Source organism: Melanerpes formicivorus, unplaced genomic scaffold, assembly GCF_026170545.1.
Source record: "Melanerpes formicivorus ecotype bairdi unplaced genomic scaffold, bMelFor1.0.p_v2 SCAF_19, whole genome shotgun sequence".
NCBI lineage: Eukaryota > Metazoa > Chordata > Aves > Piciformes > Picidae > Melanerpes > Melanerpes formicivorus.
In genome coordinates this window covers 4,449,322-4,476,743 of record NW_027142371.1, presented here as the reverse complement: position 1 = coordinate 4,476,743, position 27,422 = coordinate 4,449,322, and the positions used below count along the sequence as shown (strand labels likewise).

At 51.5% G+C, this 27,422-nt stretch overlaps 1 protein-coding gene across 3 annotated transcripts; it reads right to left on the bottom strand.

Moving 5' to 3' along the window:
- Nucleotides 1-325: 325 nt before the first annotated feature.
- Nucleotides 326-27,124, bottom strand: SDC4 (syndecan 4). 3 transcript variants are annotated; one of them, XM_068149860.1, is made up of 5 exons: nt 27,051-27,124; nt 5,974-6,115; nt 4,833-4,885; nt 4,431-4,614; nt 326-3,025 (listed from the first exon to the last, which is right to left on the bottom strand). In XM_068149860.1, the coding sequence occupies exons 1-5, from the start codon at nt 27,084-27,086 to the stop codon at nt 2,874-2,876; spliced, it is 567 nt and encodes a 188-aa protein (XP_068005961.1). In that variant the 5' UTR covers nt 27,087-27,124; the 3' UTR covers nt 326-2,873. The 3 variants fall into 3 exon arrangements, with proteins under 3 accessions (XP_068005961.1, XP_068005960.1, XP_068005959.1); XM_068149859.1 differs by lacking the exon at nt 27,051-27,124 and adding an exon at nt 20,130-20,265; XM_068149858.1 differs by lacking the exon at nt 27,051-27,124 and adding an exon at nt 16,952-17,201.
- Nucleotides 27,125-27,422: the final 298 nt, after the last annotated feature.

The window sequence follows — 27,422 nt, the reverse complement described above, 5'->3', positions numbered from 1 at the left end:
AGCCTTCTCAAAGTGCTATCACAAACCCAATCGCTAGAGAAGGGATGGACTCACCTCATTGGGCCATGCCACATCTGCTTCCCTCGCTTGGAGGAGCTTCAGCAGCTCCAGAAACCCAGTGACATTGCTCCTGCAGGAGTCACTTGTGGGTCAAATGCTGGAGGCAGCTTAGGAGCAGCCAACAAAGCCCCTTTGAGCTGCAGGCCACCACCAAGCCAGATGCCAGTGCCGCCCCCTTCAGCAAACCAAGAAGTTACACAAACATGAGCTCCCTGTTATCCAGCTCCCAAAAGTAACTTCAGATCAGAAAGAGTCCAAAAGCCAATTTTAGAAAGTACCAGTTTATTTGAGGAAAAAAATAAAGCAGTAACAGTGGAAAATCCCCAAGAGCAATTACACAACAGAATCTAAATATCCCAACAAGCAGACACCGCTCCTGCCTTCCTGGCAGTGCTGTCCACAGGCAGTGAAGTCCTCCCTCTCCCTCCCACTCTGCAGTGAACTCCATGCAGTTTTCAGAGCCTCCCAGAGCTGGCAGTTTCCCAGACACACTTGTACAGGGACCAAGCAAGTGAGTCAGCCTGGAGGAGGACCCTTGAGAAAAGGCCTCTTGCACCAATGTCTCAATACAGGGCTCCCCTGCCTTCCCCACCCCGCCTGCCAGCTCTGAGAGGCAGCTGCCAGCACCAGCCAAAACTGAACTTTGCTCTCCTGCCTCTATGAATTTGGCCTCAAACCTATGCCAAAGCTTCAGTGAGGAGGGTTCAAGAGTCAGTAAGATTGCTAAACTGCCCTCACAAACATCAGATTTCATGCTGCCTACCCAGTTGCTCAGTTTGGGGACCCCCCACGCCAGATTCCAAGAGCTGCAGGAAGACACAACTTGCATAAGGTATCTCTGAGTCCTTCCTGAAGCAGCAGCACAGGCCATGCACCCTGCCCTTTGCTCTTGGAGCGCTGGGGGAATTGGTCTCACTCTCAGTAGAGGTAGGAGCTCTGCACATGATACATTAAGACAGACCCAATGCAAGCGGTTCAGAACAAGCCATCTATGAAAGCTCAGTGCTCCCAGCTGGGAGATGCCACTGAAGCAGACTTCTGGCTACCAAAGGCAGCCTTCTGTGAGAGACAGGTACTCAGCACAGCACCATGGGGACTCCCAACACAGCCAGCCCCCAAACAAGGAGTTTCCTCTGTACTGCAAGCTTCCAACGCTTGCTTCAGAGAGCAACCTCAGAAAGGGAGCTCAGCTCCAGCCCAGCACATCTCCCACCACAGCCTGCTCCAAGGCACAGCCCAGGACCTGGGACATGAAGGAGCCCCAAGCACTTGGGCTGCTCCCAGTTGCCCAAATCCACTCTCACTCCAGACAAGACCCTGGACAAACAGCAGTACAAAGACCAAACCTCTCACACAGAGTAAGGCTGCTGAAGAATTAACTCCAGCCTCTTCACTCTCAACTGTGTATTTCTCAGTCAAATATAAAATATAGAGCTCTATAGGACTGATTATATTACAGGCTAGAAATACTCTCCTCTTTCCCCCTCCCTCCCCCCCCATCATATTATGAACCCAAATTTTGCACACAGCTTGATCCTAAAAAGTTATTGCCTTGACTTTATAATTCAAATTCACAGAATAAAGCTTAAATAGGTTTTTACAGAGACTCATTATATTAGTGTTTTTACATTAAAAAAAAACCAAAAGAGGATAAAAAGCTACCAAATGAGAAAGAGCAGCCATTTCAGAAACTATAAATAGTTCTATTACAAAAATAATCAAAACCTCCTAAAACAGTTATGGGGAGGAAACCCCCATTAATATCTTCACCCTCTACAGTAGCTGCTAGGAACTAGAAGAAACCTGTAACACGCTGCAGCAGACCCTTGCTTCAGTTTAGGGTGTGAAGCACAGAAAACATCTCTAAGAGAAAATGCCCAGCCAAAGGAAACACAAAGGGATTGGGGGAACAAAAAAAAACCAACATAGATCTGAGGAAATTAAAGAGCAGAGGGTTGGGGTTTTTTTTGGGGGGGTTATTTCTACAGACTTTATGCTATCTAAACATTAGGCTATTTTTGTTTTCCTTTAAAATGTTGTGGTTAAAAAAACATAATCCTACAAGCACTCCTTTAAAAATATCAAAAGGTAAAAGAGACTGAAGGCAAGGAAAGGGTGTTGCCATGGCCAAACAAAGCTGGCTGTCCTGATTGCATGGACTAATGACCCTTGCCCCCGGGGCGGGGGGGGGGTGGCCGACAGGAAAAGCCTCCTGGGGAAGGGGTTCCCATAGGCTCTTTATGGCATTCAGGGGTTTAGAACCCCCCTCCACTCTGGGCCTTGGACTCCCTGATAAGGCAATGTTATCTGTAGTGTAAAGAGAGTCACAAAGAGTTCTCCACAGAAGCCTTCCCAGCGACAGCCTGCTGGCAAGACATCATTAGCAAGGTTTACACCACAGCCATCTTCTCTAGGAGCAGCCAAGCCGGAGCGCGGCACGCCGGCTGCCGCCGCTTGCTTCCACACAGTCTGGGCTGTGTTTATACACCCTCTACAAAACCAAGCAGAACATTTGGCATCTTTATTCTTTCTGTGCTAGCTTTGGAGAAAGGGAAAAAAAACCAAAACAAAACAAAACCCAAACCAAAAATACACTTGAGGGGTGGGTGGGTTGGTTTCAGACCCTTTGTATTTCTTTGGGCCCTTGTTGGCTGAGCAGGATGGAAAAGGGTCACGGAGAAAGATTGATTGCTTCTCAAAGTCACGTTGAAATTCAATCCCAAAAGAGCATTTGTTCAGCACATCTCATCTGAGGGCACAGTGTTTCCATACAGTCTGGTCAGCCCTGGAAGGGCTGGAGGTGCTGCTGAGCTTTAGGCATAGAACTCGTTTGTTGGGGCTTTCTTGTAGATGGGCTTCTTGCCGAGGTCGTAACTGCCCTCGTCCTTTTTCTTCATGCGGTAGACCAAGAGGAGGATCAGGAAGACAGCAAAGAGAAGGCCCACTGCCCCTCCTGCAATGAGAGCTGGGGAGGGAGCAAAGAAAGAGCATGGAGTAAGTCTAAACTCCTGGACAACTCAATCAGCTGCATCTGAAAATCTGCTTTGAGAGCCCCAGCCCCCAGAGCCAGTGCTGTCCCTCTGCCTGTCCCCACATGTGCTGGCATTTTCAGTCACAGCAGATGTTGTTATTGGGAAAGACCAGGAACTGCTTTCAGTCCAACCACAGAATAAACAATCACATGTTCCACATTAACTGGCTGGTGCTAATCTTCCAGTTTAATGCAAGAAAGAAGTCTGACAGAGAGCCATCCTCCCTGTGTGGGGAGAGAGCAGAAAAACCACCCCAAAAAGGGCCCACCCCAAACTGCAGAGACACCAAACAGTCTGAAATAGTCTCACACAAGTAGTTAAAAAAGGCATGCAAACAAACAGCAACATCCCATTACCACAACTTCCTCCCTCCAACACCCCCCCAAAAACTCCCCAAATAACCACCAGTATTTTCTGCATCTTCAAACCAAAGGTGACCACAAGACTGCAGGGAAGTTTTGCTGAGTGGCCTTGCAATCCACTCTCCCAGTCACTCCTCTAACTGGGAGGATGGCCACAAGTGGACAAGGAGTGCTGAAGTCTGTACCTAGACCATCAGGCCAAGTGCTTGATGGTGTGCCTTGAGACAGGTCTGTCCCACATTCTGAGGGGAAGCCAGTCCTTTGGTTGTGCTCTAACAGTCAGCCAGGTGCTTGGATACTTAAAAGAGTTGTCTGGCTCCTGGCAAGGCTCAGAAGCAGCAGGGCTTGGGCAGAGGTTAGAAGGAAACCGCCTACATGTAATATCAAAATCTCTGATGTCACTGATTTATGGCTAGATATGTTTCTTCTTGAGGGAGTATCTGGGTGCAGAGCAGCTGCCACATGACTTGTGTGGCACTTAAGCCAACAGTCAGCTGTCAGTCTTAAAACCAAGCTGTTTACCCTGGCAAGGCAAGCAGTGGCTCTTCTGCTGTTTAAGGACCAGGAGGCAGGTGTGACCCTCCTGCAGGTGGTCAGAGAATCAGGAAACTGTGATGCTTGGAAAAGACCTTGAGATCAAGCCCAGCCATTATCTAGCTCTATCAAGAGTAGTGCTAAACCATGTGCCTCAGCACCACATCTCTGCATCTTTCAAACCCCTCCAGAGATGAGGAGTCAACCACCTCCCTGGGCAGCCGGATCCAGAGTTTAAGAACTCTTTCAGCAAAGAATCTTCTTCTAATACCCAACCTAAAACCTCCCCTGGTGCCACCTGAGGCCATTTCCTCTCATCCTAAAGGTAACACATCTCACTCCCATGGTCAGCAGGGGACTCCTTCCCAAGAGAAACAGGGAAGCACAGAGGCAAATTTGATGTTCAGTATCAATGATTTATCAGGACCTGGTGGAGCCTTACCTGTAAGGACTTCTGTTCTTTCAAAGATGCTGCTGTTGGCTGTGCTTGCCATGGAGATCTTGTTGGACAGGTTCTCTTCAACAGGTACAGCTTTGTCTGGAATGATTTCATTGTCCACCATCGTGTTTTTCTTCTCACCTTCTATCTTTCTGTCAGTATCTCCAGGGATATAGTTGTCAGATATCTACAGGATACAGACACACCACACCCATCAGTAAGCAGCACCCAGCCTACCTGCAATTGAAAGCAGGAGGGTGTGCAGGGAAAAGAAAGTTTGCTCAGTGCAGGGCAAGTAAACTGCTGCTACTCATGCAGGTGGATTCATCTGGATGCCACATCTTGCAGGGGGAAGGGGATTCAGAGAGCTGTGTGTCACTTGAAACACACCAAGGCAACACCTACCAGAGGAGTATCCATGGTGGTCAGATACATGGCATCTTCAGAGTCTGAGTAGTCTGCAGAGGGGAGAAACACACAATAGTAAACAGAAGCAGGGGGAGGATGCTAAGTTTCTCTCTCTTTACATGCCCTTTTTCCAGAATACAGACACTCAACACCAGGGACTGCAGGCAAACCAGGACTCCTGCTGTCTGCCGACACCTCCCTCTGACTAGGGCTTCCACGGCTTAACGGCTGTGATTGCACAAGACCTTGAGATGTAATCTTGCAACCGACACCTCCCACACGGGAGGGGTCTCCAGCTGGATCCATTGCCTGCTGCAGATTATCAGAAGCTGCCCTGCAAAGCAGGTCTGCTACAGCTTGCTAAACTGATGCCAACGGAGGGCAATGCTCTCACCACCCACCCCTAAAGGAGAGTTCACCAGCCCTTTGGTTACCAGATCTGCCCAAACATGCCAGGCACCCATTTCAGCACTTGTTCAGTGAACAAATGTTCACATAAAGGGGACAGAGAGCTACGGAAACTGGTTTGGGCAGGGAGCTTTGCATGTCACCAGGAGTTCACATGAACACCAGTTAGTCCCTTACCTTGCCTGGCCTCAGCTGGGACATGAAGGCTTTTAACATCTTCCTCAACAAGAGGTTTTTGTCTTTTTATGTTTCTCAGAAGTTCTTTGGAGCTCAACAGGAAAGAGATCCAGCCAGGGCAAAGCCTTTTCACTTGCAGTAAGACAGGCTTGGCTGGACTCCATCAGTCCTTCCCTGAGTGTTTCAGCATCAGGGTACAACAACTTTCAGTGTTCTGATCTGAGTGACTAGGACTCACACAGCTTCCTCAGCTCCACCTGCCACCACTGGCCCCTCTGGAGCTCTGGCCATGCCCATAGCCCATCAGTCATGGGCTGCTGCTGGAAGACATTCTGCATTAACCCTTCAGGTGGCTCAGTTGGTAGCACATCAGACCCTTAATGGGAAGGGTGTGAGTTCAAGCCTGCAGTGGGCAGTAGTGTCCTCCCTACTCTAGTCATGAGGCCTGTGGTGACAGGTTGGACTCGATGACCTTTGAGGTCTCTTCCAACCTTAGGAATACTGAACCAAATTATCAACTGTGGGAAACCCATTTGCCCCCTTCCCTGCTTACCTCCAGACCCAGATGTCTCATCTATATCCAACTCATCAGAAGTTAGGTGGGGCCTGAACTCGCCAATGTCCTCATCATCTGGCAAGTCTCCAGAGGCAGGGTAGTCCAGCCACTGGGCATCCATGGTCTCAGTTTCTCTCACCTGCAAGCAAGAGTGGGGAGGTGCTCAGTTTCATGCAAGTCCTCAGAAGAATTTTGCAGAGGGTCAGGAGTTCACAGCCTGTGCTAAGCACATAATTTTCACCAGCAGAACATTAAATGCTGAACTTCCTGCCCACCAAAAGCATTATCTTTATCAGCCTGGAAGTAGCTGAATTCCCCTCGAATTTCTCAGAAGAGAAGTGTGGGCCAACCTGGGAGGGGAATTTCCTGAGGGCTACAGCTTCAGGAGGTTCACTTGAATCCAGAGGATGAAAATAACACAACAGGATCTCAGCCAGGAGTTTCCAGCAAAAGCATTAGGAAAAGCAACACCTTCACCTTGCAGTCAGGGGGGGGTTTGGAAGGATTTGCCACTCCCAGAGGAAAAGCCTGGCACCTACAGTCAGGTTTTTGCATAGCTCCAAAGCCTCACAGCCAGGCAATTTTGGTGCTGCTTAGTACTAAGAACAAAGTTATCTAATCACCCAAGGGTTAAAAACTGCCCTGTCAGTTCAGCTGAACTGCAGTGCAACACCACTGACGTTCAAGAGCACTTGCCATCCCTAACAACTTGCCTAGAGCAAGAGCTTCCCCAGCCTCACCTCTTAAAGCTAAAGTAAACAAACAAGGCTGTAAAATGGAGTTTGTGATCCTAGGGTTGATAGGCAAGAAGCCTCCTGCCAGCAAAACAGGAGCAGGGCCTCCCAGAAAATCAGCTGTTTGACCACAAGGGCAATTCACACACCACAGTTCATCTGCACTTGGACCTTCCAAGGAGCCACAAGCCCAAACCTCTGCCCCCACAAAGGTTATTATGCAACTTCCCCAGATATTTCTCCTCCCTCCACAGCCCTGAGGCCAGCCCCAGTGAGGGTACCACAGGTATGAGCTCTTGGGTTGCTCAACATCACCTCAGATTCCAGCAGCTCCAGATGCCTCCACAGCTATGAAGTCATAGCTGTGGTGGGGGACTTGACCCCTTCCCCTAAGGCAAGGAACACAATGTAGATGGATGGGTCCCATAGCCCAGGGCTAAGCTGTCAACATTTGTCATGTTGCCCTCACAGAAAGACTGGGAAGCTTTCCTGGATGTTTATCTACCCAGGAGACCATTCTTGTACCATCCCTTTGCTCCACAGCCCTGCATATTTGAGGGCTCTTCTTAATTTATGGGTTTAACATGAACTAACTACATAGCCTCACGGGAGGTGAAGACCAGAAGCTCCTGGGGACAGTTAGAACTGGGTGGCACCACCCAAGCCCCAGTGCTTGCTGCTTCACTGGGGCAACAGCCAAACCCTGAGAGGCTGGGCCCAGCCTTCCTGCTTGCCCAGCCAGGTGTGGCCCATCCTACAGCCCAGGGTGCCTCTGACTGGCAACCGCTATCGATCTCACCAGCAAGGGACAACAATCAAGCCACAACCATGTGTCAGCTTCCTCTGCCCACATTTCCCTACCCCATTAGCACACTGGCTTTGCCACAAACAAGGCCTTGTGGTCAGGACAAGATGTTTCTCATTTGGCACGAGGAGCAGTGGCTACTAGATGTGCTTTTCATCAGCTTATTGAGGCATCTTTGGTTTCCCCAGCAAGTCTGCTGGCAGACAACCTAATGAACAGCCTGGAGGGCATGAAGTGCTGAGGCCAGCTCTCCTCCTAGACCCCCTGGCTCCACTCTGGCCAAGTCTGGCACTAGGTGATGGGAAGGGGGCTGGAGAGCAAGGCCAGCTGGGAAGAAATCCCCTCCCAGCCTGGAACCAGGCATTCTTAACAAGTCGGATCACTCGCTCCCAAGGCAAGTTCATTTCAAGGTATGCAAAGCCAAGCCAGAGCCAGACCTGCAACAGCAAGGGCTGCCAGCCTGCAGTGGCTGTTCCCAGGAGAGATTTTGGCCATTTAATCAAGGGACAGGAAGAGCCCAACTCCCATCTGCCGGCACCGGGGCACCAGGGCTGGGGAGCACGCTCGCCGCAGGTCTGTAGGAGGCGGCTGGGGGGCTGGAGCAGAGCGGGGCTGGCAAGAGCTCCGTGCCAAGCCACACCCGTGCCAGCTCAGCTGCACCTCACTATGAATCACAGCCAGCTAACTTCAGGAGGGTGGCTCAAGCAAGCCCACGTTCAAGCCACGGGGCAGCTGGACAGCAGGCTGGCCCGAGCAGATCAGCCCCGAGCAGACCAGGCCAGCGGCGAGCAGAGCGCTGGCAGGCAGCCACGGCGATTAGTAGGCGCTGTGGAACGCGGCAGGTTTGGCTATCAGCAAGCCCCATTGAAATCAGGACAGGCAGTGTTTACAGGCCAGGGGACATAACAAGGAAATTACTGACTCACAAGCGTAAATAAGATTATATGGGAGCGTTCCCTGGACTCACTCTTCATCACCCTCTTGAGCAAGGGCTGGGAAGTTCCTGGAAGCCACGAGAGCTTCTCAAGCCATATGGGAAACTTCTCTTGTGGGCAGTGAGTCTCATTTGACACATTCACCTGCTAGGGAAGTCTGAGGGCTGCTGGGCACCTCCAAACAGACCCTCCAGGTTTCAGGACATGCTCTGCTACAGAACAGGCTTCCACTGGGAGCTAGGGAAGAGTTAACGCTGGAGTGCAGCGTTGGAAGGGCAGGTGTGGAGCAGGCACATTCCTTGCATACACACCTGCAGAGAGGGCACACAGGCACTTCCATGAACTTAACAGCTAGTGCAGGTTCCCAACTGCCACACAGAGCTCCCTGAAGCACTCCTGAAAAAGTGCATCCCTCTCCAATAAGACCCAGTTCTCCCCACCTCTCTGCTATTGGGTGGAGAAGCACCACAAAAGGTGTCTGTGATTCCTCTCAATTGGCAATCTGCAGCCAAGAGGAAAGAGCTAGCAGACAGCCCCAGGACAACAGTCAGCCCTTGCCAAGTTGTCTCTAGCCACATTCAGCTTAACACCTTCTGCAACTGCCAGCTGGAGAAGGGCACCAGTGCTGCTCTGAGTCTGCTTTCTACCACCTGTTATCCCAGCACTGGAGCCAGGCCAGGGATTTGCTGGGAGAGTCAGACTGGGCGGCTGCACAGCCCCACCTTGCCCCAGCAGCTGAAGTCAAACCCTACTATTAATATGCTCCTCTCTCCGAGGGGTCTGTGCAGAAATCAACCTTTTCTGCAGGAGTCTAGTTCCAGGATTTCTTCTTCATGTTAAGCAGCTTTATCCCCAGTAAGCACCGAGGGGGATTAACCAACGTGCTGGAGAGCAGAAGCTTTTCCTGCCTGCCAGTGGAGAAAAAAACCAGAAGGGGTGGGGTGGGGGTGTGTGAAAGGAGAGGGGGGAAAAAAGTATTCCCTGCCAGACGCCCAGCACGTCAGGCACATGAGCTGTGAGCGTCATTCCTGGAAGAGCTGGGCACGGAGGTCTCCTCTCTGAGCCTGAGACCAGCTGCACTGCTGCGTGAAGCAAGAGCCCTTTGCTCAGCTCAGGCACAGCAATCGCACCCCAGGCAGGGCACTGCAGCCCTGCTGTGCCCCACCCCACTCCATTTCACATTCCTGGGGCTTTCATTTAGGGCCCCAGCGTGCCACCAGCCTCTTCCCAAAGCAGAGCCATCTATCTAGTGAGGCAGCAGAGAAAGGTTCTGCCCACGGTGAGAATTTCCCCGGCCGCTGGCCAGTTCTGGGAAACAACCAACCCCAGCAGCTTGCCTGCCCCTGCCCCTGCCCCAGCCCACAGGGCCTCACCACTGCGTTTGCAAACCCTTTCAAAAAACACCCAAATGAGGTTTTGGGGCAGAGACAGTTTTTCCAGACATGGAACTGGCTTTCATGGCTGGCCCTTGTCTCTGATCAAATACAGAGTTCATCAAAGGCTTCTTTGAAGGGTCAGAGCCAGCCAGGGAGGCAGCCCTGCGGAGCCTGGGGCAGCCCAAGCGCAGGGAGCTCTCTATCAAGTTCACAGCTCTGGCCTGGAGACCCAGCGCTGGCTCCAGCATCTCCCTCCCCAGCACTGTGTACACAAGCCCAGGAGTCAACAGGAGCAAGGTGAAAGTCAATCTTTCCTAGACAAAGGCACAGGAGAACTGGGCCAGCCTGGGAGGTGGCAGAAGAGGGGCAGAGGTGCAGACCTGTTAACCCTTCGTAGCCCAAAAGGCCAGAGAGATGTAAGCTGCTCCTGGGGCTCTTCTCAGGTGCTCTGTACTCAGAGGCCATTGTCCAGAGCCACTCCTTTCAGTTCAGTGAGCAGTATTACATAAGATACCTTTCCCAGACCTGTGCTGTCACAGACAGATGTCATCTCATAACCACCACAATGCACATCTAGATCAGCTTAACAAGAAAAGGCTCTGGCTGACATGAGCAGCTGCCCACATGGCCCAGCCTCAGAGCCTGGTTATTAAGAGATGGCTCAAAGCCACCACCACCCTTGCCCCTCGTGCTGTCCTGCATCAGGAACTAAACTGCGTCAAACCCAGTGGGGCCTTTCCAGTGCAAAAATGCAAACCATGAAGACCAAGAGAGGAGATTTCACTTCCACCAACACCTTGCAGGAGAACACAAACCAAAAAGGGTTTAAGTCAGGCAAAGCATGCAAAGGATCAGGGTTTAGAAGCTGAGCTCACCTCCCCAAAGCACACCAGCCCCCAAAAGCAGGGGAGTGGAGGAGCCAACACGGTGCTGGAAACAGAGGCTCTGATCAGCAAGCAGAGCTGACCTCCAAGGGAAAGAATCAAAGTGAGCTCTAACTTCTCATCTCAATAAGCACTAAAATAAAGTTACTTAAAGTGCTATAAGCTCCCAGCAGAGGCAACTCCTCCTAGACCAGTAAGATATGCCCCCCAACCACCCTTTACTCCCCTCTATAGGGAAGCAAAAAACCAAACCCAAAACAAAACCACGCAACAAGCCAACCACCCAAAGCCACAGAAGTCACTTTTGTCCTCAGAGCAAGGCAAATTGTAATATTTCAAACCAGGTCACACCTAACTCCTTCAACACATCAACTGCAATAAAAAAATCCACTTGAGCCAACTCCCTGTGCCTAGGCTTGAGGTTACCATTTTGCTTCTTGCTGCTGGTTAGCCTGTCCCACAACCTGCAGCAGACAGGCAATGGCCTCTGTGCAAAGGGACAGAAGTCAAAGAGCTTGCATTCAGGCACATGGGTGTATTTAGTTGCACAACAGGCTCACCCCGAGGCTTCCAGACGTGGTTAAATGCCACTGTGCCTTTGCCCAGTGCTTTTCAAGCAGTCCCTGAGCAGCACCACAGGCACAGCAGCTTTAGGCAATGCCAGCCTTGCCAACATCCTCTCTGATTAGTCACTCTACAGGTGCACTCCCTTCACAGTGAGTGCAAAGGTAAATCCATCACACCTTTAAGGAATAAAAGGGAAACTGGAAACACAAGCAAAGGCCAGGACTGGCAGCAGGGGACAGCACTGCATCCCCAGTACCAGTGCCCAGTTACTGCATGCTGCCTGTGCCTCTTATCAGAGGGGAAAATAATATCTTCAGTTTGTGGATTGTGCTCAGTAATACAGGCAAGGAGCAGGGTCTTGTTCAAAGCAGAGCAAGAGCAACATGCAAGCTGGTGAACTATTTGGCTGGTAAAAGCATCACTCATTCACGGGGACTTCAGAGAAGCATCCCCAGTCAGCCCCTGTTCATCCCGGTATCCATCCCCCTGCAGCCACACAACCCTCCTGGTGCTCACACTGCACAGCCCATGTGCTGCATGGGGGCAGGCCCAGCCCTGCCTGTCCAGCACTCCCGCAGCCTGGGCCAGGGTCACTCCCGGCTCGCCCCCGCTCCCTCTGTGATGCTTTAAGCTGCGTCGCCGCGAGCAGCTCCCCTGGGGCTCATGCGGCAGCAGAGGCATAATCCCCGTGGCAATGACACCGTAATCCTGGGCTCTGGAGAGCCTCCCCTGCAGTGGGGATGAATCCTCCCAGGCTCTGCTCGCTCAAAATAGGTTTCCCTGCACTTACAAAGTCAAGCCTTGGTTACCTTTTAACTCGAGTGCGCTTGCCTGCAGAGCCTGCTCCCTTCAGAGCACGCCGTACACATGGCCTCTCGGCCACACAGCGAGCGGGAGGAGGACAGAGAGATTACAAAGGAATGAATTCTTGTTTAACTGCCCCTGCCTGATTATCAACCAAGAGCAAAGCCATAAAGATCGAGTCCTTTGCCAGACAGGCACATGCTGGGATCTGTTTACTGCAACGGTGGCTAAGTATCTGCTCTAAATCCTCGGTGCCCAGCTCAGGAGAGTACAGAGCCCAAGCAGGGAAGGAGGCGAGTGCTTCCCCCTTCCAGTCAGAGATAAAGCTCAGCAGGCAGTTGCAGATGGCTGCGTGTCAATCACTTCCCTGGAAGCAAATAAAGGGACGGTTCAGAGGGAAACTGCAGGAGCTCTCATGTGACTCAGGAGGAAAACAACTGCAGCAGAGACATTTCACACCCATGAAGGGCTCTGGTGGTCATGGGTAGTGATACACACCTAGTTCATAAAGAGATTGTTTTATATATATAGTATTTACAGACCTGGTCACAGGTATTTCATATGCTTCACTGCCCAGGGCTCACCTCAAGGTTAACAAGGAACTCAGGCTTTTCTGGCTCGCAACTCAGTCTGAGTTACCCTGCTCTATACTAGAGTATACTCTACACTGCATCCCTGCCTGTGGAAGGTGGAAAAAAAGACAGGATACAAAGGCCCCAGCAAAGCAACTTTTCATTAAAGGATGATTTGCCATGCCAATACTTCATGCTGGGATTGATTTATCACGCTGGTACTCCAGGCTTGGGATGTTTCACGTATCACATTTCCCCCCGCCGCCAGGGAGAGGCCTGCCCTCGTTGCCCTTTCCTAGAAAACAGCTACACCCCAGTACTTCCCTGCACATGCACACAAGCAGAATTTCCACTTGGCACCAAGCATGTGACGTGCATTTTCAGGATCTTTATGCTCCCTCACACCAGAGTGTTAGCAAAATTAAGCCAGGCAGCCACCCAACTTCAAAGAGTGCCCTTCCTAGCTGGCTCACCACGCAGCTAATCTCAGCTTGTTTGTACAGTCAAGATTCCCAACGCTGTGCCCTACAAATGCTTCCCTTCCCACAACCCCTTTTAATCTAATCAGAAGTAGTAGCCCAAAGATTTCAGCTTAGCCCGGGCACTTGAGCTCTGCCAGCACAGTTCTGCTGTTTAAAGTTTTGCTCTGCTGGCAAAGCTACCAGCAAAAAGCTGCCACAGAGGAAGCCAGCAGCACGAAAGCACTTGAGGCAGCGCAGCCCTACCAGCGCTATCGGGCTACAGCCCTGTGAGTGTGGACACAAACAAACGTTGCTCCAGCAGGGATTTTCCTCCTTGCCTACAGCAGCACAAGATGGGTTTCAGAGCATGGAGCGTTGGGGTGGTTTTTTTGTTCTTCTCTCCAATGGAGACATTCCCAGCTCGTGCAGAAGTTGCCTCAGCCGGGGCCCAGAAAGCAGCAGAGTGCGTGTGCGGCTGGGGGTAGCACAGCTGTACTGCGGGAAGCCTGTCACTCCCCGAAGCGTTTGCCTCTCTGAGAGCTCCGGACTACCAGCACTGCTTCCTCCCCTCTCCAAGCAGGGCTGAGCAGCTGGCAGCAGTTTTGCAGCCCTCCCTGACCACGTCCACGCACCCACGTGTGACAGCCAGGAGCAGAGGGACCCAACTCTTCTGGTCACTCCTTCCCGGGCTGGCCCGGCACAAGGCGCAGGAGCAGCTCCTCGCGCTCGGCACACTTGGAATTAGCGCCAAGAACAGCCTGCACACAAACAGCCTCCTGCGAGATCCTGGCTCCAGAGTCTGCTCCACTGCACGCTGTGGATTTAGCAATAAATATTTATCTCGCTGGGGAACAGAGTCTTCCAAGAAAAAGCTCCTGACATCAGTAAGGACTGTATTTCCATTGAGGGGGGAGAGAAGTTTCTCTGGTTTTAAAGGAGGACACTAGCTCACAAAAGAAGCTTCTGACACCCACCCAGCCCCATGCTGGCCATCCCCTGACCTGTGGGTCTAGCTCCTCTCCAGGTCAGCATCCCATCATCCCAGGCATCTTTCTTTTCCAGCCAGACCCCTCAGCCACCTCAGTTTTAAGCACCGAGATTTCTAGCTGCTGTGCCACGCAGGCCACTTCAGTGCAAGTCCAAGGCAGGTACATTCACAGTCATTAACACACACACTAATATTTCCTTTCACTGCTGCAGTTTGACTGTAAGGGCAGACAGAGAGCAGGAAGCAGGGTCAGCCTGTCACGGTAAAAGGGGAATGGCCACATCCCTTTGTATTCCAGTTTCATAGCAGAGACCAGCACAGTTGTGGCTGGGCTGTGGTAGGGACACTTCTTCCCCTTCTACAGCTAAGGCAGAGCAACATCAGAAGAGAAATCCTTCCCAAGGCAGGCCTTGCTTTCCCTGACAGAACCCTACTTGATTAACCAAGAAGAAACCTTGGTTTTGCTTGATGTGACACTAGCTGCTCAGGTAACAGTGCTACACATGTCCCAGAGCCTTCTTCCCACCCCAAGGAGTGTCTCTGTGAGATTTTAGTTAACTACTCTGATTTTACAGTTTTCCAAGCAATTTGTCCAACAGCCTGTTGGCATTTTATAAACAGAGTCTCAGCCTTGAAGGATTTAAGGATAAAGCTGACAAAAGTGCATGTTTCCAGCAAAAGTAAAAACACATTTCTTATGCAGATCCTAAGTCAGCCAACTTCCAGAAACAGAGAGGGACACAGCTACATCTTGTGTGTGCTCCCCTCCCACGCTGACATTTTCTCCAGATTCAGGATTTTTAACCCCCTCTTCTGAGGCCTTCCACTCCTGTAGTTCTCTTTGAAGGCTCTCAGTCACTTCAGATAATTCTGCTGCTCAGCTCCCCCATGCAGCTCTCATTTCTCACTGTATCTGTCTGAAAATATACCATCCACAGAGTCTCCAGAGCAAGTCAGGGGCTGCTCAAGACAAAGCCACTTTCTGATCTGCCTTTGCCAACACCAGCTCAGCGACTGGCAGCAGTCACATGTCAGAGCTCCACTGCTTCTTTGCTCTCAGTAGCCACAACCTGAGGCAGATTAGAGGAGAGGCAGCAGCGAAGTTGCTTGGTGCCAAGGGCAGCACAGCAGACTGCCAAGCAGCGCTAGTTTTCTAACTAGTCACCCTCCTAACCCCATAAGAAGAGAAGCAGCTCTGTGCCACACACAGCACCTCGGAAGTCTGAGTCATGGGTTTGGGTAAGGGGCCAGGGCCGTTACTCAGAGGGTGACAGCAAAGCCTCCAGGAGCTGTGAGGCCAGGCAAGTGCCAGGAACCCTGAGTCAGAGGATGACTGCTCTGAGCCTGGCCTGACTGCGATACAAGCAGAGCTGGTGAGAGGCAGCACCATTTCCTGCACAAGCATTCAGGCACACACTTAAAGACACACAAACAAATAAAAATGGAAGTCTGAAGTAACCTAGAAGTGCAGCCCTACCAGCTCATCAACGCAGGATCTCTTATAGCCCCCTGCAGAAGATGATTATTGCAGGTTAAACTCTTTAAGCAGGCTGCCCTCTCCATTCAGAGCCACCAAGCCCAGTCTCACCACAAGAGTCTCATTCTAGTGCAAACCTTTGGAATCCTTAATCTAAAGCATTTGCATTCCACCAAGTCTCAAACAGTCACACATGCTCCACAACAGCAGCTCCAGGTCAAGCTTGTGCAAGCTTTGACCCCATGGGTCTGCAGGGCTTCCACTGCACTTGCTGCTAGTTGGAGGCTGTGAAACCAGCAGGAGGGTTGTGCTGGTACGGGGCAAAAGGAACCGAGCTGCACTGAGTGGAGGGGGAATAGGTGGGTGCAAGACCAGGCTGAAGAGGATAATAAATGTCAACTCAAGAGCCAGGAACTGTTTCGAAGCATGGCTGCTCCATCTTGCCTAGCCAGCGATAGCTAGGGGGGCTCTGCAATCAGGGAGCAGAGTAACTTAATCAAGCAATCTCACAAGTCAGATGAAGTCATTTACATCACAGCCCCTAGAAGCACAGCCATCGTGTCTCCCTCACTCACACAGTTACCATCACCCTATTTAGAAAGAAAGCTGATTTTAAATAGTCCATCAATTCACCCATGAGGGAGAACAACTAAACACAAATTGTAGCACAACCCAGTGCTAATTTGGAGCCAAGTGGAGTCAAGCAGACAGACTGTTTTCGACAGAGCATTTCACAGCACCAGGAGTGAGAGGGGAGGGTAAAGTAGCTGCCGAAGTAGTGCTGAAGCCTGCAAGCTGAACAGCTAGTCGAGAGTCTCTCCACAGTCACTCGGAAAGTCAAGTTAGCAGCTTCCAGGTTGTGGTGGAAGAGGACAGGAATGTATCAAAGACAATAAACCATCACAAAAACCATGACAAGGTCACACTAGGCTCCACTTCATGCATTTGAAAGCTGCAAATGGCCTCCCCACCCCAACCATTCAGAACGCTCAAGGCAAGAGTAAAAGCCATTAACCGAGGCTTGGAGGGGAGGAGGAAAGGGGAAGACGCACAGGAAAAAACATTTTCCCTGCTGCTGGACTGGACACAGGCCTTTTGCAGGATCTCCAAGGCCTTGGAAGACAACAAGGAGGGGCAGGAAAGGGCGCAATCATGTTGGCCAACAGCCTTAACTTCCTAGAATGAATGAGTCTCTGGTACAGGGAGTCTGAGAAGTACCAAGTTCAGCCCTGATCTCTCTCTTGCGTAAGCCGTTTGGAAAACACGAAGCGCAAGCAAGTGTTCTCCAGCATGGGAGCTGGCAGGCACTTAGGACAGATGAGAGCTGGGCAGCAGCACTGTTTCCCTGACTTGTGCCCCATGCAATACTCACACTCGTGTGGGTGCCTCCATGGACAAGATGTTGAGCTGCAGAGGGACCATACACGCCCCAACTTCCAGCCATGAGCCGCACATGCAGTTCGACAAGGTACAAGGTGCTCAAGAGGCTGTTTCTTCCTACAGGTTGCAAGTGTTTCATCCCATCAGCTCTACATTCAGCTAGCAGAAGCCAAAGGCTCTTTCCCATCAGGACTAAGGGACATCCTCTTAGTTTTGCTGCTTGGTGGTTTAGGGAAGGCTGAAGAAAAGCCAGGATTTGTTCTGGGTGTTCAGCTGCCTGGTGAGTTTGCCAAGTCAGAAGGTAAAATGAAGTAAAACGTGCAGCTAGCAATGTCTTGATTTGATTGGGAGGGACAGATGAGAAACTGGGCAAAGAGCAGAAAGAACAGGCCTCGGGGATCAATGGCAGCAGGACAAGCCAAACCGGTTTTAACATTAATAATGCTGCACTACTTTCCAAACACAGCTATCATCAACAAGACACCAGCTTTGCCAATCAGGAGGCCTCCAAGCATGATTGCTTTAAACCAGCAAACAGAGCCCACTAACAGAACACAGCCTCCCCCCCCCCCCCACTCTCAGCAATACCCTGCCAGCAGCTTGTGGGTTGGATTTCTGCTTATCTGTACTGCTAGGGACTCACAAGCACGATGCAGTGTTGCAGACACTTCTGCATAGTTCCAGGCAGAAAAGTAGGACAGCTGCAAGGAGCTTGTAGCCCATCAGCGTTGCTATGGCCCTGCTGAGGTCTGGGCACTCCAAGCCTTCCTGCAGCTCAAACTTAGGAGCAGCCTAAGAGGCACCTCTGCTACAGGGGAATACCTGCTGCCTCCCTCCTGTGCTGCCAGGGGCACTTTGAGATACTAAGAAAACAGGGAGTGCTCAAAAATGCTACTCTGCCAAGCCAGGCAGACCTCAAGTCCTTCATCAGCTCCACTGATGCCACTCTTGGCTGCACTGGTGGCTTTCTGCCTCACTTGAACAAGCCCAAGAGAGCAGGCCCCAAAAGGCATTTTGTGGAGAAGCCCCATCCTTGCACATCACCAACAGAGGGTTGCACCCTGCACACACAGCCTTTGGTGGTTTGGCTTTTTGTGTGTCTCTCTGCTTTCCTCCAGGGACCACTGGAGACACCAGGCCCCAGCTGCAACCTTCCCACACCCCAGGGGAACAAGAAAACGTCCTCACATAAAGCTGTGGGGCTGTTGTAACACAACCCACACGCAGCCTGAGCACAGCCCCAACGTCACACTTGGGTACTTCAGTAATATTCCCCACCCTCTTAGCACATCCAAGATTGCTTCACACCGAGAAATCCCATCCACACCAGAAAGCCAGGCAAGGGGAAAGGAGCCAAGGCATTTCTGTTTGTACAGGCTCAGGGAAATATTCAAGCACCGAATCCCTCTCAAAAGCCACACTCTTACATAAGCACAAGAAATACAATCCCCATCTTGTTAAGAAGCAGCTACCTGTCTTCGCCCTGGCCGCACAGAAAACCCAAGAGCCACAGGCTGTGCAGCCCTGCACGTTTTGGCAGAGCTGTTCAGAAAAAGGGGAAAAAAAATAGAAGGGGAAAAAAAAACCCAGATGGGAGGAGCGCCAGCAGACCTCTCCCAAACAGTGTGTCATCCCTGTCTCCTCCCCAGCACCCCACAGCCCAAACAGTTTGTTTGAACAAGGCTTTAGAGTAGGGCAGTGTTACTGCTCCAGGGCCCGCTCAGCAGATAGGGACAAATTCTCCCCCCCCCCCCCCCATACCAGCTCTATATAAGGATTTCCAGAATACATCTGGGCAAAATTTGTTGTCTTTGCAGAAATCCGATGCTCACAGACCACTCAATTCCCCAGGGACACACCAAGTTGCATTTCATACCAAACATGGTCAATGCAACTTCCAGATGCTGTCTGCCCCAAAGGTCTGCCCTACCAGTTCGGGCCAGTTCTCCAACCGGCGATTCACGTGCTTAATAGCAGGGATAAAGACACCAGATTACAGTAAAGTAGCTTTGGGCTGGTTCATCTTAGCAGAGAGTAGCTGACAATTACTACAGATGCTCTCCGTGGGAGTTTCCTACTCTACAATCAGTAACACCCCCCGAACCTATTAGAAAGCAACGGAGCAGCAGAACCTTATCAGTTCTGATCTGCCCACCCAGCCTTCAGTCCCTAAGGAAGCAATGTGGGTGATTAAGCCCTGTTTGGAGAGCCCCTGATCTCCAGCAGTTACCTTAATCTCAGCAGTTCTTTCACACTGGCAGAGGAATCTGCCTGACTGCACTATCAGCAAGACGGATACACAAAACCAAACAAACAGCAGGGAAGCCAGAGTCCCAGAATCTTTGCTTCACCATGAAGATCCCACGCGTGCCCGGCCTGAAGCACTGAAATTGTTTCAGCTCATTATATAGATGCAAGACTCAAACTCTCCACACTGGTGGACTGTTTTTCACTCCCATGTGGAGATGAGGAAGGTTTGATAGGCACAGAAAGATACCAGGTACCAGAATGACCAAGCTCAGGTAGGACTGGAAAGCCTCCCCATGGTGTAACACGCTGCACTTATCTAACCCATCATATATTCACAACCAAAGAGAGATTAAAGGTCTTAAACCCCTGACGAGCAGTTGGAGATCAAAGCTGTAATGGAGAGCAGCTCATTTGGATCACATACCCTTGTACCTTGCGCTGCTCCAGTGCCACCAGCCCTGCTTACAGCAGAGCAAGACGAGGCTCAGCAGTGCTCAGGGTGGGTGAAAGGGACTGAAGAGGACCGGCACAACCACCGGGGCAGCTACCAACAGGGCAGACCGTGCACACGGGCACGGCCGGGCATAGGAAAGGGCGGCTCTGGCACCAAGCAGGGGAAGCAGCGGGCAGGCGAGGAAGGCAGTAGGAAACCGGCGGAAAGAACGGGAATTGATCCATTTGCCATATACCCATTTGTCCCCCTCCCCGGAGAAGGGCACAGAGCTGGGGGCAGATCCGCGGGGCATTAGCTCGCACACTACCAGAGAGTGGGACCCGCCGCAAGCGCCCCCCCGACCCCTGGCCAAGTGCCATGCCGAGACCTGGGGTCACCCGTTACTGCCAGCACCTTACCCCACAGGGGCGGGCAGGCGAGGGACGACTCCGTCCTTCCCCACTTCCCACAGCCCGGCGGAACTCACCGACTCGGCGGCGGCTGGCAGGAGCAGGCCGAGGAGCAGGGCGGCGCAGAGCAACGGCGAGACGCGGGGCAGCGGCATGGCTGGGCGGGGAAGAACGGAGACTTCGGTACACGGCCAACGCACTCTGCCCAAGCCCCGCCGCCGCCGCGGCACATATAGAACCGGCGCAGCCCCGGGGGCGGAGCGCCGCTGCCCCGCCCCTCCGGGAATGCCCGCGAGCCCGCCCTGCAGTGCCCCCGGGATACCGGGGGGTGCGAGCTGCCCGCTACCGGTAGCCCCGGCGGGATGCTGAGGGGCTGCGAGCTGACCCGCATCGGTATCACCTGTTGCGGGTGCAAAGCAACCCGGCCGGCACCGGGACCCACGGTCCGGTTGGTGGCTGAAAGGGCTCAGCCTGGCGGCGGGACCCGGGCCGGGCTGGCTCTGCCAGTGCGGGTGGGGAGCGGGGTCGCGACGGGCTGAGCACCCCCTTACAGCCGGCGCTGACTGACAGGGATACGAAAAGGGGGGGAAGGAGGAAAAACGGTAAAGGAGAAAAGGGAGAAGAAGCAAAAAAAGGGGGAAGAATAAAGGAGGAAAAGGTTAGGGAGAGGGAAAAGGGGGGAAGGGGGAGGAAGGTGGGGAGCAAGCGGGGGGGAAGGTGGGGAGCAAGCGGGGGGGAAGGTGGGGAGCAAGCGGGGGGGGAAGGTGGGGAGCAAGCGGGGGGGGAAGTGGCGGAAAAAGGAAAGTGGGGGAGAAGGGTGAGGGGGGAAAAGGGGAAAAGGAAGAAGGGGAGAAGAGGGAAAAGGAAAATGGGGGGGGAGGGAAAGTGGGGAGGGGGAAAGGGAAAGGAAGGGGGAGGGAAAGCGGTGAAGCAAGCGGGCAGCATCCGCTTTCGCAGCATTCCACAAGTGACACTTAGAGCAAACCGAGCCGGACCCAGCGACTGGTGTCACCGCCGCCTCTCCAGCCGGTGTTGCATCACACGGCTCTGCTTGGAGGTGGAAACCGAAACCGCTCCGCTGTTTTCTCCGAAAGCGGCAAGCGCAGAAGCCCACAGAGGGGAAAACCCCAACAGCACAGTTTAACTATTTCACTTTTTCTCCTCTCGTTAATAACTTTGCCTGACCGTGATAATTTGTTTGAAATCAGCCACCTGAGCCCCGCAACAACCCAAGGCGCGCCTCAAGCACACAAGTACACCCAGTGTCAGTCCCTGGTTCACACTGCAGTCACACCACTTTGCATTTGGGCTCTAGTCTGTAGGGAATAAAAGATTTTATCACTGTGGAAGCAATGAACAGACCACAGAAAGCCTGTGTGCCGTGATCCCATCTGCCAGGGATCCAAACTGCTGGGTCTGCTTCTCAGCCCACTCCAGCACTACAAAGCTATGCCAAGAGGACTTGAAGCTTTCTCCCTTCTCCCCTCTGGCATGCTCAAACCAGAGAGATCCCTAAGGTGAAGCAGCCTTCCCAGCTGCCTGTTCCTTTGGGAATATATAGGTATACACAGAGGGTGTGAGCTGAGGTCAAGATATGCCACAGAATCACAGAATAATAGGGGATCTGGGGAGATCATCTGATCACACCCCCCCCTCCCAGAGCAGGTTGCACAGAATGGCATCCAGGCAGGTTTTTTAATTAATTCAGAGATGGAGACTCCACCACCTCTCTGGGCAGCCTGTTCCAGTGCTCTATCACCTTCAACATAAAGAAGTTCCTCCTCATGTTTAGATGGAACTTCCTATGTTCAAGTTTGTACCCATTGCCTCTCATCCTGTCACTGAGCACCACTGAAAGAAGACTGGTCCCATCCTCCTGACACCCACCCTTTACATATTTATAAGCATTGATTAGATCCCCCCTCAGCCTTCTCCTCTTCAGGCTTTCTTCATGAGACAGATATTCTAGTCCCCTAGCCATCTTCATAGTCTGCTGTACCCTCTCAAGCAGTTCCCTGTCCTTGAACTGAGGAGTCCAGAAGTGGACACAGTACTCTAGATGTGGCCTCACCAGGGTAGAGTGGGAGGAGAACCTCCCTCAACCTGCTGGCCACACTCTTTTTGCTGCACCCCAAGATACCATTTGCCTTCCTGGCCACAAGGGCACATTGCTCCCTCATGGTCATTCTGTTGTCCACCAGGATTCCCAGGTCTATTACACAGAGCTGTTTTTTCCAGCAGGTCAGCCCCCAGCTTGTAGCAATACCTGGCAATATTCCTCCCTAGATGAAGTGCCCAACACTTGCCCTTGATGAAATTCATAAGATTACTTTCTGCCCAACTCTCCAGGCTGTCTAGGTCATGTTGGATGGCAGCACAGCTTTCTTGTTTGTCAGCCACTACTTCTATTTTTGTGTCTTCAGCAAACTTGCTGAGGGTACACTCTATCCCTTCATCCAGGTGGTAATGTCCTCAACATTTCTTAGGACTGTGCCTGCACACATGACAGGATCTCCTGGCAGCCCTGTGCTGAACTGGCCATGGAGCCAGCTGGCATGATATGAAGTCACAAGGAGCACTGATTGGAGTTTAAACAAAATCAAGTAAGATCTGAAGACAGCATACATCCAGGTGAGAGTAGGAACCAGCCTAGGGGAGCCTGTGGTGGAATTTCCTGTAGCACATGACCCTCTGTGCTCAGGACAGTGATTTATCACCAACCCTCGAGTTCACCTCAGTATCCAAGGGCACTGAGGATGCAAAGGATGTTATTACCCTTCCTTATTACCCTCTATCACACACAGGAGCTGATGAAAGTCACTCCTGATGTGGCTGGGGAGCCCAGCTCCAGCAGGTCTCCAGCTCTGGACATACAGAAGAGGTGGGCAGCAGAAGACAGGGAGAAACAAGCGCACCCGGTCTGGGTTGAATGTGCAAAGACTGGTCCTTACCATGACAACATCTGCCAGCTGAGAGACAGCCTTAGCTGCACAAGGTGGCCAGAAGAACTCCACTGCTCCTTAACCCTCAAAGGTATTTGTGTACATGTGGCCCTGACCCCTCTACACCTCTTTCCAGATAAAGCAGCCACCACAAAGCCACTTTCAAAGCTACCTGTCTGTGTTGTGGCTGCAAACACTGCTAACTTGCCTGTTAACTTCCTCTTCCAAGAAACACAGTACACCCTACTCCTCCTGGATGTCAGACACCTCAACACACCCCCTCCACCAAAAAGTCCCCCTTCGTGTCACAGGGCACATTTTCCCTCCTACAGAAGTTGTGCTCTGACAGAATGGAGAGGAGCCAGTCTGCCTACCCAGCCCAGGAACTCACATCAGCATGCAAAATCCTTTGAGCAAACTGATAAAAATCTTGGGCTTCTGGAAAGAGAACAGAAAATTCAACTCAACCCCGATGGATTTTCCAGCCCTGAGAGTAAATGTTTGTAACTTGCCTGATGACATTTTCAAAGTGCATGGTGCAGATCCACCTCCCTCACACACCCCCAAAACTTTCTGCAACTCTATCTGAAGTCATACAAAAGGAAATGCAGCCACAACCCCCAGAATATGCTTCTGCAAACCTGTGACATAAATTAGCTTGCTCCATTTTGCCTGGCAGATGTCCCCACTGAAGATGCTGCTGCTCCCTCTCTGGCATAAAGCAGAAAAATCATGGGTGTAATGACACCCACCAAGAGTGATGGGACAAATGGAGACAGAGAGGGGAAAAACCACAACTGAAATGTGCTTTCTTGAGACCTCACTGCAAGTGAGAAGCAGGCATAAAACAAAGCACGTGTTGAGCCACACACTTGTTCTGGGCGACGCATTCTCACATTCAAGGTGTGTCCACTCCCTGCACTGCTTAAAAATTACAGCTGGCAGAGAAAGAACACAGCCTGGCCACCATTGTTCTTACTTCAGCCCTCAACAGCCAACAGTTGGCCAACTCTTGCACTGAAAATGAAAATAAACGCCTGCCAGCTGCCAGTACACAACACAAATATGCTGGAGGTGGAACGGAGCATCCAATACAACGCATTTGGAGGGTGAAGGGCATCAGGTTTTTATGTGACACATCAAGAAATGTCTTGATAATCTTGAGAAGGCCACATGCAGAGCCCTTTGGATAACTCTAGATCATAAATGCTACTTCACTGGACAGGAAAACAGGTTCTTCAGCCAAGCTCAGCACAGTTCCTACAGGCAAGCTTAGAGTAAGATTTTCAAGCACAAAGGGTTAGAAAGTGCCAGCTCCTGAAGTCTGCTCAGTAGGCCGAGGTCTTTGGAAAGACACAGCTGCACACTGCGTGGGTAGAGGAAGAGGAGCCACTGAAAACTCTCATCCCACGCTTTCAGTACTAAATGCCAAGCTGCTCTGGCACTGTGTAACCTCAGCCTCACTGTCCCTTCAGCAAAGGTCGCCTGAACACAACTCCTAACGCACTGGCGAGAGGGAAGCGAACCCCCGAAAAGGTCAGGTCAGAGAGCACTGCCCTTTGTACACCAGCTGGTAAAACATGGATCACCTAAACAAACAGCCTCCTGGTTCAGGCAACAATTCCCAAGCAGGAAAAACAATACCATCCTCTACAGCTATTTCTTCTGGAAAGAATCCCTGGCTAAACAGGGCAATCTTTTCCCACACTCCCGATACAGAAGTGACCACGACAGTTGCAGGTGATCTGGGTACATTCTCTGCTGTGTCTTGGGCATATGGCCACTTCTCCTTCCACCTCCTGCCCTTCACGATGTGCAGGTGTCACACACAGAACTGCTGGTTAAAAAACTGGCCAGGCAAGCAGCCCTTGCTATGGCATTCCAGAAAGCATGATCTTTGAGTTTCGACATCCCTTTCCTCTTTATAACACATCTCTCTCCTTCACAGCTGTCTTTCATTCCAGCTGAAGAGGAACAAAAAGCAAACTGAAAATGTCCCTGTCGTGGTAGCTAGCAACTAGGCACCAAGCAGCCCTCACTCACTCATCCCCTCAGTGGGACAGGAAGGAGAACTGGAAAGAAAAGTCTGAGACAAGAACAGCTGAATGATTGAAACAGAATAAAATATATTACTATTATTAGTAACAGTCATGCTAACAGTGAAAAGGGAGGTAACAAAAATAGTGTGAAATAGGCTCCAGGAAAGACAGGTGATGCACAATGCACTTGTCACTGAACAACATCCAGCCAGCCTCCAAGCAGCAATCACTGCCAAATCCCAGGGGTTTATATGCTGGGCATGGTGCCTTTTGGTATGGAATACTCCTTTGGCCAGTTGGGGGTCAGCTGTCCTGGCTGTGTCCCCCCCCAACTTCTTGTGCCCTTCCAGCCTTCTCACTGGCAGGGCATGAAAGGCTGAAAAATCCTTGGCTTAGTGCAAGCACCACAACTAAAACCATCAGTGTGCTATCAGCATTATTCTCACACTAAATCCAAAGCACAGTCCTGAACCAGCAACTAGGAATACAATTAACTCTATCTCAGCCAAAAGCAGGACAGCCACTTTATTCCCTGATAAGTGTTTGCTTTCCATGTCCACTTTAAACCCTTCCCACAGAGCAGAGGTGTGGGGCAAAGCTCCCTGTAGGGAGAATACTCTCTCTTCCAGGGGAGGAACACAGTTCCCAGAGCTGGAGTAGCCTGGAGAGGAGGCAAAGCCCACATCAGGAGCACAGCCCAACAGATGTGACCATGCAACATGCCAAAGTCAGCCAGGAAATGAACTCTCAAACCAGGCTGCAGCTGACTCGCAGCACAAACATCTTTGTGCCACGGTGCTTCCCCACCTCCGTCCTGCTGCGGTGCCCACCCAAGGCAGGGGAGAGCTACACACCATGCCCTCAATTACCAGGCAGCAACCAAGCAGGGAGGGGTCTCAAATTCAGAAGGAACTCTAATCGATGCCTCCCTAAACACCAGCTCATACCTTGTGATCCCAGAGACTAGTGGATACATCAGAGGTATTGTTGCTGATGACTTTGGCTGTGCAAAGGCACCCAGCAGTTACACCACCGGTCCAACTTTACACTAGCTTGGAGCTGCAGTCAGTGATGACTAACCAACCAACATTCCTGCTGGCGAGGGAAAGTCGGTCTTAAAAAGCTTGAAAAGGAAAGAGGAAAATGAAAATTCATGTCTAAGCAGTTGCTGGTACATCTCAGAGAGCCAAGCACAGCAGATTTCAGGAAAGGAAACCAATTTCTACCAAGAATTATCAGAGGAAGTGTTGAGTTTTGCAATTTATGCTCAGCTGCCAGGGCTGGGATTCCCCTGTGCTCACTGGCTATGGCTGGTAAAAGCTGCTGCAAAGACAAATTCTCCGAAGGGCCAAGTCAGACCTTGGCAGCAGCGGCCCAGATCCACCACACAGCACCTCTGCCTTGCACAATCCTTTCTAAGAGCAGCAGGTCCAGGAACAGGGATGAAAACGTGTCAAACCTGCCTCAGCACAGTGACATCCTCAGAGTGAGGAAGGGAGAAAAGGCGGCAAAGCCGCACAGGGAACTTCCCATATGAGGCCATGGAAAAAACGTCACGAGAGGATGTCACAGATCATCATCTGTGCTCCAGAGCCAGAAATATTCCACACCCACGACTGATGTTAATCTACCACCTCCCATAAAAGCTGGGTTCCCCCTTTCTCCTCCTCCCCTCCTTTCCAGGGGACAAGAGCTCTGTGGCCACTCCCTCATCCCCCGCAGAAGCCCAGAGGTGCCTCCTTTCCTCTTTCCAGTGGAGACCTTATCTCCAAAATGCTCTGTTGTCCCATGTAGCCTTAGGGATTTTAGTACTCAGATAGTGACAATTCTCATACCTGAAGCTCAGCAAGCAGGACAGCTTGTTGAGGCCACTAAAATGAGTTCCAACAGCTAAGAGCAGATCACAGAAGGGACATGGCCAAGCATGAGGGACTCTGGCACCTGGCCATTTCATGAGGAATAAGAAGAAACCACCACAGACCAGATGAAACCTCCCCACAGAAGCCACAATACTCACCATCAGCCCTGTAATGAAAAGGTGCTGCCAGGGCATACCAGGACATACCACGAGACTCAAAACAACATCTCGGTGCCCTACGGCCTCAAGCTAAATTGAGTACAGCTGGGCAGCAGCTTCCAACAGTCTTGGTGCCTGCAGGAACTGGCCTGGAGATGAAAGGAAACACCCCAGGACAATCATTTCTTGTATGTTTGGTATCTGTGTCTTTATCAAGGGCTGCACAGCCATGTTATTGAAACCACTGGAACAGACCCAGACCAGCACCGTGGAGCTGGGGAAGGCCCAAAGCACACCCAAAGACAAACTTCTGTCTAACAAACCAAATTCATGCTGTGGCCTCTCAGCGAGGCTGCTTTTCACAGAATCACA

Coding starts and splice junctions, on each gene's coding strand:
- SDC4 (XM_068149858.1), bottom strand. CDS start 17,146: ATGGGAAAGAGCCTTTGGCTTCTGCTAGCTGAATGTAGAGCTGATGGG. Junction 4,615..4,832: donor CCACCATGGATACTCCTCTG/GTAGGTGTTGCC, acceptor TGTATCCTGTAG/ATATCTGACAACTATATCCC. Junction 3,026..4,430: donor AAGAACAGAAGTCCTTACAG/GTAAGGCTCCAC, acceptor CTCCCTCCCCAG/CTCTCATTGCAGGAGGGGCA.